Here is a 12,375-nt window from a genome sequence, read left to right on the forward strand (position 1 = left end):
TGAGCACAGAACCAAAAGTGAGAGAGTCTGCAGGAGCTGCTGAGCCCTGCTCACTGAGAGGAGCTAATCTAGCCAGAGCTATGGCATGGTAACTGTTACCAAGCTGGCCACTGTCCTCCTCTGCTCTCCCTTTGTTGGGTCTAATGACCTGAGCCTGGGTAGCTTTGCCTCTTGAGTCTGCTCAGTAGTCAAAGTTACCATCCCTGTAAAGAAAACTAGAGCCTGCAGAAGGATCTTTATTTTGTCTGGCTATCCCAGGCTTCCTGTTGTCTGGTACCCGCTTCCTGTCCTCGCTCCCTACCCTGATAAACACCAATTTGAACAGGTTTTTAATTCCTTACTAGTTAAAACTCATCACTTATAACTGTTGATTCTGAGGACAGACATGTACATTGGTTTCCTTTCAGTCTGAAAACAAGGTTTTAAGATGAGTGCACTGAACTGTAGGCTGACTGTCACAGTTGTGATGGTGTGAATAATTATGGCCCCCACAAACTCATGTGTTTGAATGCTAGAAGGAAGTACATCACTGTGGGGAGGCTTTGAGGTCTCATATGCTCAAGCTACGCCCAGTGACTCAGAATACTTCCTGTTGTCCTTGGATTAAGATGCAGAACTCTCAGTTCCTTCTCCATTATCATGTCTGTCTACGGGCTGCCATATTTCTCTCCATGATGCTAATGGACTAAACCTCTAAACTCTAAGCTAACCCCAGTGAAATTTTTATATTTTGAAAGTTGCCTTTATAAGAACTGCTGTAGTCATGGTATCTCTTTACAACAATAGAAAGCCTGACTAAAGGGTGAAAATAACCCCAGAATTTAGTGGTGCTGATTCAGTGTTACACAGATGTCAGCATTCTCCACCTCAGTCCAAGTCCTGCAGGTTCTCTGAGGAAATGAACAGTCACTATAATACTGACATGGAAACACAAAAGGTCAAAAGGAATTGGGGAAATTGGGGAAAGGACATGGTGGGAGAACAGACTAGCAGCTTTGGCAACATTTGTTACAAACAAACAAACAAACAAATGCTCAGAATCAAAACTGTGATTGTGGTGCCTGGACAAAGTGAGAGAGGACACAGCAGAGCAGCCAGGAGCAGCTCACACAGTCATCAGGGCCAGCATGATGGCTCTCAGATTGGGCATCACATGGACAACCCAAAGCTCTAGAAGAGGGGACAGCAGCACCCGGGGTGCTCGCCTCAGGTAAGTCAATTTGGCTTTAGACAGCACAACCAAGGCCCTAACCATTAAGAAAATTTTAATGAATAGTAATTTGCTTAACAAAAGATGCCTCCTCAACAAGAAAAAAAAGGTAAAAACAGGAAAATACAGTCTGCAGAATAAGAGATATTCACAGTGAGACAGAGGACATGGACAGAGACACTCTAGCTCAGGAGAAAGATTTATAAAAGACAGGCCTGCTAGAGAACAGGAAACCGTGCTGGTAGCACTGGAGACACATGATGTCACCATTCCCTTGGAGCCACATCCTGTATAGCAGGAGGGCTGTGAGCCAAAGACACTGTGGACAGCTATCCAATAGCATCTGCTAAACCCACACGTAGCTTGGTCCTGTCCTACGAGCACCCCAGCAGACAGCATTGTGCTGCCCGAGCACACACTTGGCTGGGCAGTAACCAGGAAATAGTCAGTGAGGTTTTTTGTAGTGAACTCATTATATATATATCTCAAATATATAGGGAGAGTACTTGCCCCTAATTCCAGAAATGAAGGTAAATATGTCTAACATGATAAAAAAAAAAAAAACAAGTAAAATCTTACAATGGCAGCACTTTAAATGGACAGGCCAGGATGATTTGCTTCCCTTTGTCTCAAGCTGCACAGTCGCTGGGCCTGGGCCAGCCAGCACTGACCGTGAGGATCACAGATTGAGACTCAAAACACACTGGCCATGGGATGAAAAACCATTTTGTAGCTAGCAGATACTGTTAGGCATATCAAAAGCGCTCTGTTGGGCAGACACAGTCAGACACAAAGAGCACACGCCGTGGAGTACTCGAGCATGGCAGTGGATAGGCGAGTGGCTGCAGAGGGAAGGAGCCGTGTGACTGCTGGATATGGGGGCTGGGTATGAGAGTGTGCTAAACTGGTGTTTACAACACGGATGGCTTTCTACATGTATTCTATACAGCCAAAGAAGTGGAAAGTTAACATAAAAAAGCTCGAGCATGGTCCAGGTCAGTTGCCCCTGCACCTGACACCCCAATGTTCCCTTAATGCAGAATACTGACTGCACTAGGTTAGAGATAACGTAGTGAGATCCTGGCAGACACCTGGTGTCAGAACAGAAGTGCTCAGTCTGAGAGGAACACAACACAGTGCACTATCCTAGGAGCTCAGTTCTCAGCTCCTAAGCAGAAGGAAGCCAGGATCTGAAGACAAAAACACTTAAGTCTTTGTTTTATTTTGTTTTTTTTTTTTTGTTTGTTTTTTGAGACAGGATTTCTCTGTGTAGCCCTGACTATCCTGGAACTTGCTCTGTAGACAAGACTGGCCTCAAGCTTAGAGATCCACCTGCCTCTGACTCCTGAGTACGGGGATTAAAAGTGTGCACCACAACCGTCCAGTAAGACTGACATTTTAATGGAGTTTTCCAGACATCCAGCTGTACCAAGAGTCCCTGTCCCTTCTGGGAAATCACTAGGGCCATTTTAGTTTGCATGGAGGGTAAGGAACAGAGGGGGAGGCAGCTGCCATGAAAGCTACCAGTAGAACTCAGTGGTGGGAGCACGGCTGCTGGCTTCAGAGTCCTTCCAACTTTGCTATAGGCTTAAAAGCTTCTCTAATAAAATGTTATCTCCCTCTCCCCAAATAAGCAACAAAGAGTACAACAATACTGACAAAATAGACCAGGAGATCTTCTTTAAAAGCCTTTGCCCCATCATTTCAACCTCAGGGCACATCCGGGGAGCTAGTGTAGCCTATATACACCGAGAGTGCAGCGAGCCACAGGCCCAGGCCAGATAATGGAGCAGGCTCCTCTACGTAGCCCTGGTTACCTGACAGATGGTGACACACACTGCTCACTTGTCAGTGGCCAGTTTTCTCTGTAAGAACACGAGGTCCTAAAAAATGTGTGTATTCTGTCCTAAGCACTGTAAGAATGCTAACTCATTTAGCCATCATACATAGCCCCTGGAATTGTGCTTCTCCAGAATCCCCTGTAAAAGAGAGGAACCTGGGTATGTTGGTGTGCATGCCTTTAATCTTATACTCAGGAGGCAGAGACAGGCAGGTCTTTGTGAATTCAATGCCAATATGGTCTACATAGTGAGTTCTAGGATAACCAGGGCTATGTAGAGAAGCCTGCCTCAAGCAACAACACTAAAATGAGGAAACCAAAGCTCAGGGAGGTTGTCTCACTGACCCACAGTAACACTGCTGGCTCTTGGCCCTGAAATCCAACAGCCTCTCGAGTAGTGTGAGGAGGCCCCTGTGTTGCTGACAGCCCAACACCCCCACCTCAGCCCTCAAGTCATCATAGCTTCAGGAATGTGTCTGACTTACTTCTGCGTTCCTGTGCATTCCCTAATCTAGGTCCCTAACTTCTAACTGGTGCTGTGCCCTGTGTCTTGAGGTCAGGGACAGGGCTTTAGTCAGACCTGGAGCTTCACTCACAGCAAATGCTCCACAAAGCAAAACCCAAAAGGGTCTCTGAGAAGCTAAGAGGGCTCTGGGCAGTGTCACTCACTGAACAAGCCACAAGGAGGACCAGGTACAGCCCATGCAGCTGCTCAACTTTCCCCGCGTGGTCTGAGACTGAGATGCACCCCTAGGCACCAGGAATGCCCTAGACTAATCCCTGCTAACAGGCTCCGGCAGGAAACATGCTCCTTAATGGGGCAGGAGAGAAGCCGAATGGAGAAAGCTAATTGGACTCTAACACATAGCGTCAAACAGCCTTTAAAAGTCCAGACTCAAATCAAGTGTCTGACTCTGATGGAAATGAGGGAAATCCTCTCATGCCACACACCAGGAGAATACCCACTCTTCTTACGGCCATGTCCATACATAATCATCTACAGTGATAAGTGAGGAAACCTATGATATTTCCCACAAGTCAGATTTACATTCTCAGATCACCAGAAGCACCTCGTATCTACAGCTCATTTATTTTTGAGCCCAAGAAGCCCTCTAAAGAAAGCTCCCCATGGACTCAGGGCAGTCAGTAACTAAAGCAATCACTTGGACGTTGTAGCTGCTCCTTAAGACTGCAAGTTCAGGCCAGGCAGTGGTGGAGGCAGAGGCAGGCAGATCTCTGTGAGTTCAAGGCCAGCCTGGTCTAAGAGCGAGTTCCAGGACAGCCAGAGAAACCCTGTCTCAAACCTCAGCTCTCCCCGAAGAGGTCAACCATTTTAAAACCGAAATTGAGTCCCTGGCTGACTCGATCTTGAAAACTCTGTAAGCTGAAGCTGTACCATTTTTCTAGGTAGGTGAAAAGCTAAATCCCTGACACCTAGAGTTCTGGGTGCTACATGAAGCCCAGGTGTCTGCAATGGAGTCACAGGGTCCCCTACGGAGGGGTTTCCCTGAAGTGGGGACTCACCCTGAAGGCAGTGCCCTCCTCGATGATGGTTGGCAGCTGAGACAGGCAAATGTCCACGGCAAGGTCCCAGGCCTGCCTGGGGAGAGAACAGAGGACACCCACGGGGTTAGTGAAGCAGCCTTGCACCAGGCCTTCGCGGGGAAGAACCACAAGGCCAAGGGGGACAAACACCTTTCAGCCAAGATGGGCTGTGTTGGGGGGGGAGTCTTCAGAATCACCCAGGAAGCCTAGAGAAAAGCGGAGGTGACTGGGCACTGTGGCTTACTCTAGCTGCCTAGTGTGACAAGCTCCTCTTCAGAAGGAAGAGGAAAGGATGGCAGAACTCTCGCTCCCCTACAGGGCTTCCCAACTCCATTATGACCATCCCTAACATACAAGCTGCTTGCTCCAGAGAGCTGGGGCTCCTGTGGTAGCTGATGGGATGGTATGGCCAGATAAAGGCACTTTGTTAGAAAAGCCCAGTCAGCAGGGCTGGGGCAGGTGGTGCCAACTTGCCTTATACCCTGGACTGTGAGGATGGCCAGGCCCCATCATCCTCCTGTCTTCATGGCTGGGACCTGGTCTGGGGACAGAAGGCAAGGGCTATGTTGGTGACCCTAAACTGACTGAAAAAGGCTTGGCCATCCTTAGCCGCTCAGGGCACTGGGCACTACTCTGACAGTGGTCAGTATATCCTTGACAACATGTCTTGTGCTCAGCTGAGATCTCTGCCTGACACCCACCAGGTAGATGTCCACCCTCTGCTCCAGCGTCCATCCAGCCCCGGGACTCTTCTCTGGGTACTCGGGCTCAGATACTGCAGCCGGTTTATGCAGCTTCATAAACACATCCTCTTACATAATGGGGGGACACGGGGACTCAGTGTCTAGGAGCAGGCTGGCTGCACTTACATAAGGCTCTTTGCCAGGTGCCCCACCCCCATACCTTTGGAGGACTGGAGAGCAGGGAAGGACAGGAGTGCTGTGGACTGGGGCTGATACTTTCAGACTTAGAGGAAAGCCTAACAGCATAGTCTCCCCGTGAGTACGGAGACAAGAAACCAACACGAACCCTCACTAGCATGGTGCTGTTCATCCTCCTGAGTTACTTGGACACTTCAAGAAGTGCTGGCCCTTGGTCACAAAGGAAGGTCCTAGTAGTGTGTACTGTACCACAGCCCCGGTTCCGACTGACTGGGTGTGGGCCCACTCTGTGCACAGTTCCAGGAACCCAGGCTCACCGTGGCTGTCCCAATGATAACAGCGCTGACCAGGGCTGGCCTACCTGTCGTGCAGGCAGACCTCCCACAGCTTCACACAGGACTGCAGGAGCTGAGGACCTAACCTGCGCTCTTTCCTCTTTACTGAGTTACTGGCTGCTTTTGTCAGCCCTACGACCAAACACGTAACAAGAAACAGTTCTGGGGAGGAAGGACTTATTCTGACTTACAGCTTGGGGTTTCCCATCTCTCTGCAACAGCTAGCCATGCGGACAATGGAGATGGGCAGTGGCTGGAGGCCTGAGTAGGGTGGGCAAAGGGAGGCAAGCATGTCATGACTAGGGGTGACAGCCGCAGACCCTGTGAGTCCTGTGATCACAGTGGGGTGCATGTAGACCCAAGGATTTCAGGATGGCCTGCTGCTGGGGTGAGACCAGGGGTCAGTTGAGAGGCATTGAGGGTGGTCACAGTGGAACCCCAGGTGTCCCTTACTTAATTAGATGGCCACACTTTCTAGCAACAGTATCACTGCCTACATTGTGCGAGCAGCCCAGGGTGGCTGCACAAGCAACTTTGGAAATGGCTTCCTGTCACAAAGCTTTGTCCTGCATGCCATGGAAAAGGTTGTGTCTTCTGAGTGTCCTCTGGGACAAGAAGCTCTTCCTGGTCTTCCACTTCTAGCACCTTCGATGGCTGTCTCCTCAGGGTCAGCATGCTTCTCTCTCAGTTTGTCTTCCCTATGTGTGTGCACTTCTTTCTCCCTCAATGGCACCCTCAAGTGCCATTCTAAACAAACTTACCTTCTTAGTGACTCTACTTCTGGACAAGCAGCCATGTCTGAAAGACACCCAATCCTTCCCAGCTTTCGCACGGTCTTACTAGGCATCCTCTCACAACCCCAGACCCTGGGCCCTCTGTGGCTACGGGAGTGCCACACTAACAGGCACGACTCACTCTGCTGGCTTTTCCAAGGCTCCTGCTGTGTCCCACCATTAGAAGGGAGCAAAGCCAGACTGCTTGTGGGCACTTCAAATTGCAGGCCTTTAATGTGCATTTTCAGAGAAAAATGAAAGCAACCTTCGCCCAGAGCTGAGTTGGGTTAAAGACAATGGGGATGAGAATGCTCCACAGGGCTGGCTTCAACCCTGCCCTCCTTGACCCCCTCCTGAAGAGGGGGCTCACAGAGCGGCCACTAAGTATGGTTATATAGTTATATATAAGTCTGGGTCTATATAGTTCTACTTGGGCTTTTTCTCCAGTAGCCAGACTCAAAATCCATGGAGTAAAAAGTGGTGACACCATCCTCATGGGGTACCTATGGGACCCTGAGATAAGGGAAAGGCCTTGGCTGAGCTGTGGGCCAAGAAAGGACCAGCCAGAAACGCACAGCACTGGAGGACTGTGCACAGCCACCTGTGCTGACTTCTCCATCTTCACCACGCCCCTCCTGACTCTGAGAAATGCGCTCCTGTGAAAACGGTGATGATCAGTAAGGCAGCTTTTGTTTCTGGAATAGCAATCTCTTCTCCCTGGTAATTTCCTGGGAGACCTGGAGACTCTTGTTATTTTTATTTAGACTAATGAGACCGCATGCTGGTAGGTAAAGGGGCACATTTTCTCTACATCTTAATAAAGAACCAAGCAAGAATGGAGACATTTAAAATTCAGAAGGAAAGGATAGATTTAAGGTGGAAAAGTGACTCCTTTTACATCCCACCCCCCACGCTGGCCCCCTCTGAATACACTGCCCCCCCCCACCTCACTCCCATGCAACCCTTCCCTGCTGATGAAATTAAGAGGCAATCAGGAGATAATCAAAAGTGGCTCCAACTTTGGGCAATAAATAGCTCCCATATGTTCAATAAACCCCCGACCGCAGGCAAGCGAATGCTCAGCAGCATCGGGGAAGACATCCATCCTTTGTTGAGACAGGAGCAAAGTCAATTATTGCAATTAAATTCTGTAAAAATGCCTTGAATTTAATCCATTGGAAAGTTTCAATTTCAGGAGTTAGAGGAAAGGGTAGAAATTAGGGGGAAGTGGAAATGGGAAGTGGGCAGTGTGTGTCTGGCAGCTGGTTGATGTGACACTTTTAGAACTAAGCAGAAAGGTAAGGCACACGCGTCCATGTGTTTGTGCCTAAGCTGACACGCCTGCTGTGCCATCACACTGGAGACAAACGCATTCTAATCCACAGTCGACCCTGTTTGGCATGACGACCTCTGTGGGTCTGTGGCCCTACCTAACTCCTACCTCTGGGGGAACTGAACCCACTACCCAGTAAATGGGCTCCATGCTTTGTTTTCTTGCATGAAAGGCTTGGTGGAGACTGATGAACTGAGACAGAGTCAGCAAAGGGAGCCGTGCTCAGGTAAAGGCAGCAGAGTACCCGGGAGGGACACAAAGTCTGTCTGTGACATCAAAGAGAAGAAGCCTGACTGAGAACACACAGGGCCACTGGCAGACGGAGCAGAGGTGCCTCAGTCCTGTGCCAGATCCCTGGGCTGAGAGGCAGTGGAGAAAAGCACTTTCAGAAGCACAGAGCACGGTGGGTGACCTGGGCACTCTCCGTGGGCCAGACCAGATGACTCCAGCACTTTCTATTAGCTGTAAAATTCTGTAACAGTCTCGTCCTTAGCAGAACAACTGTCCTCTGATGAGCACATGCACCAGCTGATTAGAGCTGGCTGCATTTTCTCAGCTAACAGTCAGCCAAATCTGCAGTCTTAATTTGGGATTCTCAGCTACGGACAAGTGGAAAAGCAGTCTATAAAACCCTGTGACAACAGCTGTGGTGTTGCACACTGGTTCTCCATGTGTCACCCGGGCACAACAGCTCTCCTCTCTGTGTGTCACCAGGGCACACCAGCTCGCCATGTAGCACCTGGACACATCAGCCCTCACGGTACCAGGGCAACTCCAGTGCTCATGGCAGCACCAGGGCACACCAGCTCTCTGCGTGTTACCCAGGGAGGATCAGAGGCTGGGAGTAGGGAGGTGTCTGCACTGGCTTCCCACAGGGAGGCTCTGTAGACTGAGGAGAGTAGTAGAGCTGAGGTGATCTGGAGCAGGCGGGGGGGGGGGGGTAACAGGATGAGCCCAGTTCATCTGAACTGGCCTCCCTCCTTACACAGCAAGGAGGGAAGAGGGACTTTCTAAGCTGCTGGTTGAGTCACCTCCAGGAAGAGCCTGGGTTTTCAGGAAACTGGCCTAGGATGGCAAGCGCCCAGGCGTGGGCTGGAGGAAAGCCTTCCGAGCCAGTGTGGACTCCATCTGCACTGATCAATCAGAGCAGAAAACACAGGTTATTACCGCAGAGAAATGCAAGGTTTCAGGACCCCTGAAATTGAGAGTGAAGGAGAACGACTCCCTGATGGCTTTGCATCAAAAATTAAACAGGAAATGGACTCTGAGTATTTCATCATCTGCTTCCTCCGCCTGAAGCGGAGTGTAAACGTACATTACTTATGCTTTAACCCCACTTTTTGGTAGGCTTTGTTCCCTCTCCCTCACTAGAAACAATGCCTCTCCATCACAACTCAAGGATATAATAACCGATTTTAAATTATTTACTCCAAAGGCTCTTTCCTGCCTACCTTTCCTATGAGTTCCCTGGGGATGCGTGTGTCGCCATCTATTAGTGAAGGAACACAAGCCCCGAGTACTATGGGAAGGTTTTATCACCTGCGGTGGCAGACGGCAGAGCCGAGTCTACCAGCCACCCTTCAGTGGTGAGGCTCAGCCAAGGTCTGGAAGGAGCTCAGCTCTGCAGTGATGTGGCCCTCAGATACAGATAATTACAGAGCTTTAAGAGGTGGGCATGGTTCTCCACCTATTTTCCTCACCCCCCCTTCAAGGGGCAGATTTGGGTTAGGACAGGCCAATGATGATAGGTCTACAAGCCCAGCCTCCAAGAGGGCCAGACATCACAAAGGGGCAGAGGTGGTGATGAGCCTGCCCACGGGTCTTCCTATGCCCTGGAGCTGGGGAGAGGTATGGCGAGGTAGCTCTATAGGAAGGCAAGGCTTAGAAACCATTCAGCCTGAGCCATGGCCTAAAACTACTGGAGAGACAAAGGCCAGTGTGTCAAGCTGCTAGATTCTGGGAACTTGGATGCCCAGCTCCTTCTGGAGGCAGGTGAAGCATCTGGTAGAACATTCCCACTGACCACGATGGTCTCTCAAAGGGGGCTGTGCTGTACATGCCACACCTGCAGGATAAAGGTGCTTACGCCAGGGACATAAGTCTTCCTCTTCCCTGGGCATAAGCGCACCGTGGAGTACTCATGGAAGCAAAGGCAAGCGGGGACCTTCTTCCTCGCCTATCTGGGACTGTGTCTGTCTGGCCTGGCTTCTCATTCAGTTTAGTCCAAACAAAGCTGTCCCTTGGGGTGGGGACTTGCGCCTCAAGACCTCACATGTCAATCTACAGCTTGGGTGGGATGATCCTCTCACACAACACCCAGCCCAGTTTGGACTCCAGGGAGCTCACGTGGTGAGCACTATGCTGGTTTGAGGACTTACAGCTTAGCATACAGACCCATGGAACAATAGACCCATGAACAAACGCCTCAAGTTGCAGTGTTTCTTAGTGATAAATGCTGAGAACCCATCCCAGCACACATGGGCCGGGGTGAAGCGGTGCAGAGGCTAGTCTCTGGGAAATGCATACAACTAAGATGCCCAAGGCCCAGGAAGGAGGCAAAAAGGAGGTTAACAGTCACCGGCCCTCCTCCCCCAGGCCTGAGGTACATGAGGTAGATCAGCAAAGCCCCTGACACCCAAGGGAAGTGGAGAGCCTTTCTGAAATGGTCTATTTACTTATTTACTATCTATTTATTTATTTATTTTGGGTACAAGGAACATCTAATATTCAGGGAACAATTTTTTCAAGTAACACGACAAACTGGAAAATCATCCAAGGTTAGCCTGGCAAGCAAGCCATGCTGGGCCCAGGAGGCAGCAGGCAAGAGGACTGATTTCACTGTTAGAATAGTACTTAGAGAGTTGGAGGGATGGCTTGGAGGTTAAGAGCACTGACTGCTCTTCCAGAGGACCCAGGTTCAATTCCCAGCATCCACGTGGTGGCTCACAACTGTCTGTGACTCCTGTGACAGTGGACCTAACACCTGCACACAGACATACATCCAGGCAAAACACCAATGCATGTTAAAAAAAATGAACAGCACTCAGACAGACGTAAGGCCTGGGGAACCATTCACCTAGCTCCTCTGAAGGTTGGGGTTACTTGGTGACTTAGTTTCTCAAGTGTTTTGGTGGCAAGGAGACATCCAGGAGATGGGGTGGGGCACTGGAATCAAGCAGAGACCAGTGAGACAGCTCTCTGCTGAGGTCAGGCTCATCCCGCTGGCCCCTAGGGCTGCTGTGTCCCCATAAAACCCAGGAGGCTGCTAAGCCCTGCTCCAATGCATCTTTGTCGCACTGGACCTAGCAGTTAAGAGCATCAGCCTGTCCCCAGGTCCAAGCAGTCCCTCCCGGAGTCTGGTCAGCGTGGCTTTCCCATGTAGCTCCCAGCACAGAATGGACTGACCAGTGTTTACTGCCCCACTCAGCTCACGACAGCGCTGTCATTACCGAGCCCTTCCCAGAGAACACATGTCAGAGGCATGACTTCTCCTCCCTGAAGTCACAGGAACCCTTCGAATGCACGTATTCGGTGCTTCTCATAGAGCCAGGAGCCAAGACATCGGGCACAAGATTTCAAATTGAAGAGGACCTCCAGACACTGTTCAGACGGCCTGGGCTCAGGAAGAGGTCAGAGCCTGAGGACACCACGTCAGGGGTGGTGGCTGTGCTGAGCTCAGGGGCTCCTGAAGCCTGTGCCTGGCACTCCACTCTGTAGTTTATAGATGGATTTGGTGAGTTTGGATCTCAAACGTTTTTACAAAACTGCATTAGATCTCAACATAAGAAAACAGGTAATGACACATGAAAACACTGATTTTGGATTACTTAACCAAAAATTGGATGGTCTGACTGGTTTCTGTGGTGGGGTTAATTTACATTGGGGGCTGTTTGCTGAGACTTGGTCACGGGACCTGCTTTTGCCATGCCTACAGCCCGCAACCCTTCTGCTCCTGGCCGTGCATTTCCTCGACTGGAAAGGTGCATTACACCTATGCTCCAAAGACTACTGAGCCCCCAAGCTTCAGTTGGTTCTCTTCCTCTCTCCTCTCTTAGGTTCCATGGGGGATTTACTGCCACAGGGTTCTAGCTCACACTTGAATCAGTTAAATAACATTTGCACCCAATATCCACATTTAAGATACACAGGCATCTGAGTGAACTGGAGAATTAAATGGGGTGCTGAGATGATGAGTTTGTGGGATACCCTGGGCATCAGTATCCTTGGAAAGCTTTATTTCCCCTGCCTCCAAATGAAGAGCTAAAACACCATGGAAAGAGCCCTGGGCCAGCATTCACCAGCAGGATGCAGCCCTGAGCCAGGTCCTAATTCCTCTTCATAACCCCCGACCCCAGATCACTTCTTCAAGAGCTGCTATCTGCTTTCTGAGATCCTCTTCTCGGGCAGCCATCCCACTTTCCTGCAGAACTGAGCAATGCAGGCCTGGAGGAGGCTGAG

General features: G+C 50.1%; 1 protein-coding gene across 2 annotated transcripts in view; it reads right to left on the minus strand.

Moving 5' to 3' along the window:
• Rptor (regulatory associated protein of MTOR complex 1) overlaps window positions 1-12,375 on the minus strand; it is a 300,137-nt gene that overhangs the window by 81,730 nt on the left and 206,032 nt on the right. For both annotated transcript variants that reach the window (XM_048429258.3, XM_048429259.3), the window contains exon 10: window positions 4,575-4,650. In XM_048429258.3, the coding sequence (XP_048285215.1) occupies window positions 4,575-4,650 (76 nt within the window). The remainder of the gene's footprint in view (window positions 1-4,574; window positions 4,651-12,375) is intronic.

This window comes from Myodes glareolus, chromosome 9, assembly GCF_982192425.1.
Source record: "Myodes glareolus chromosome 9, mMyoGla1.1, whole genome shotgun sequence".
Lineage (NCBI taxonomy): Eukaryota > Metazoa > Chordata > Mammalia > Rodentia > Cricetidae > Myodes > Myodes glareolus.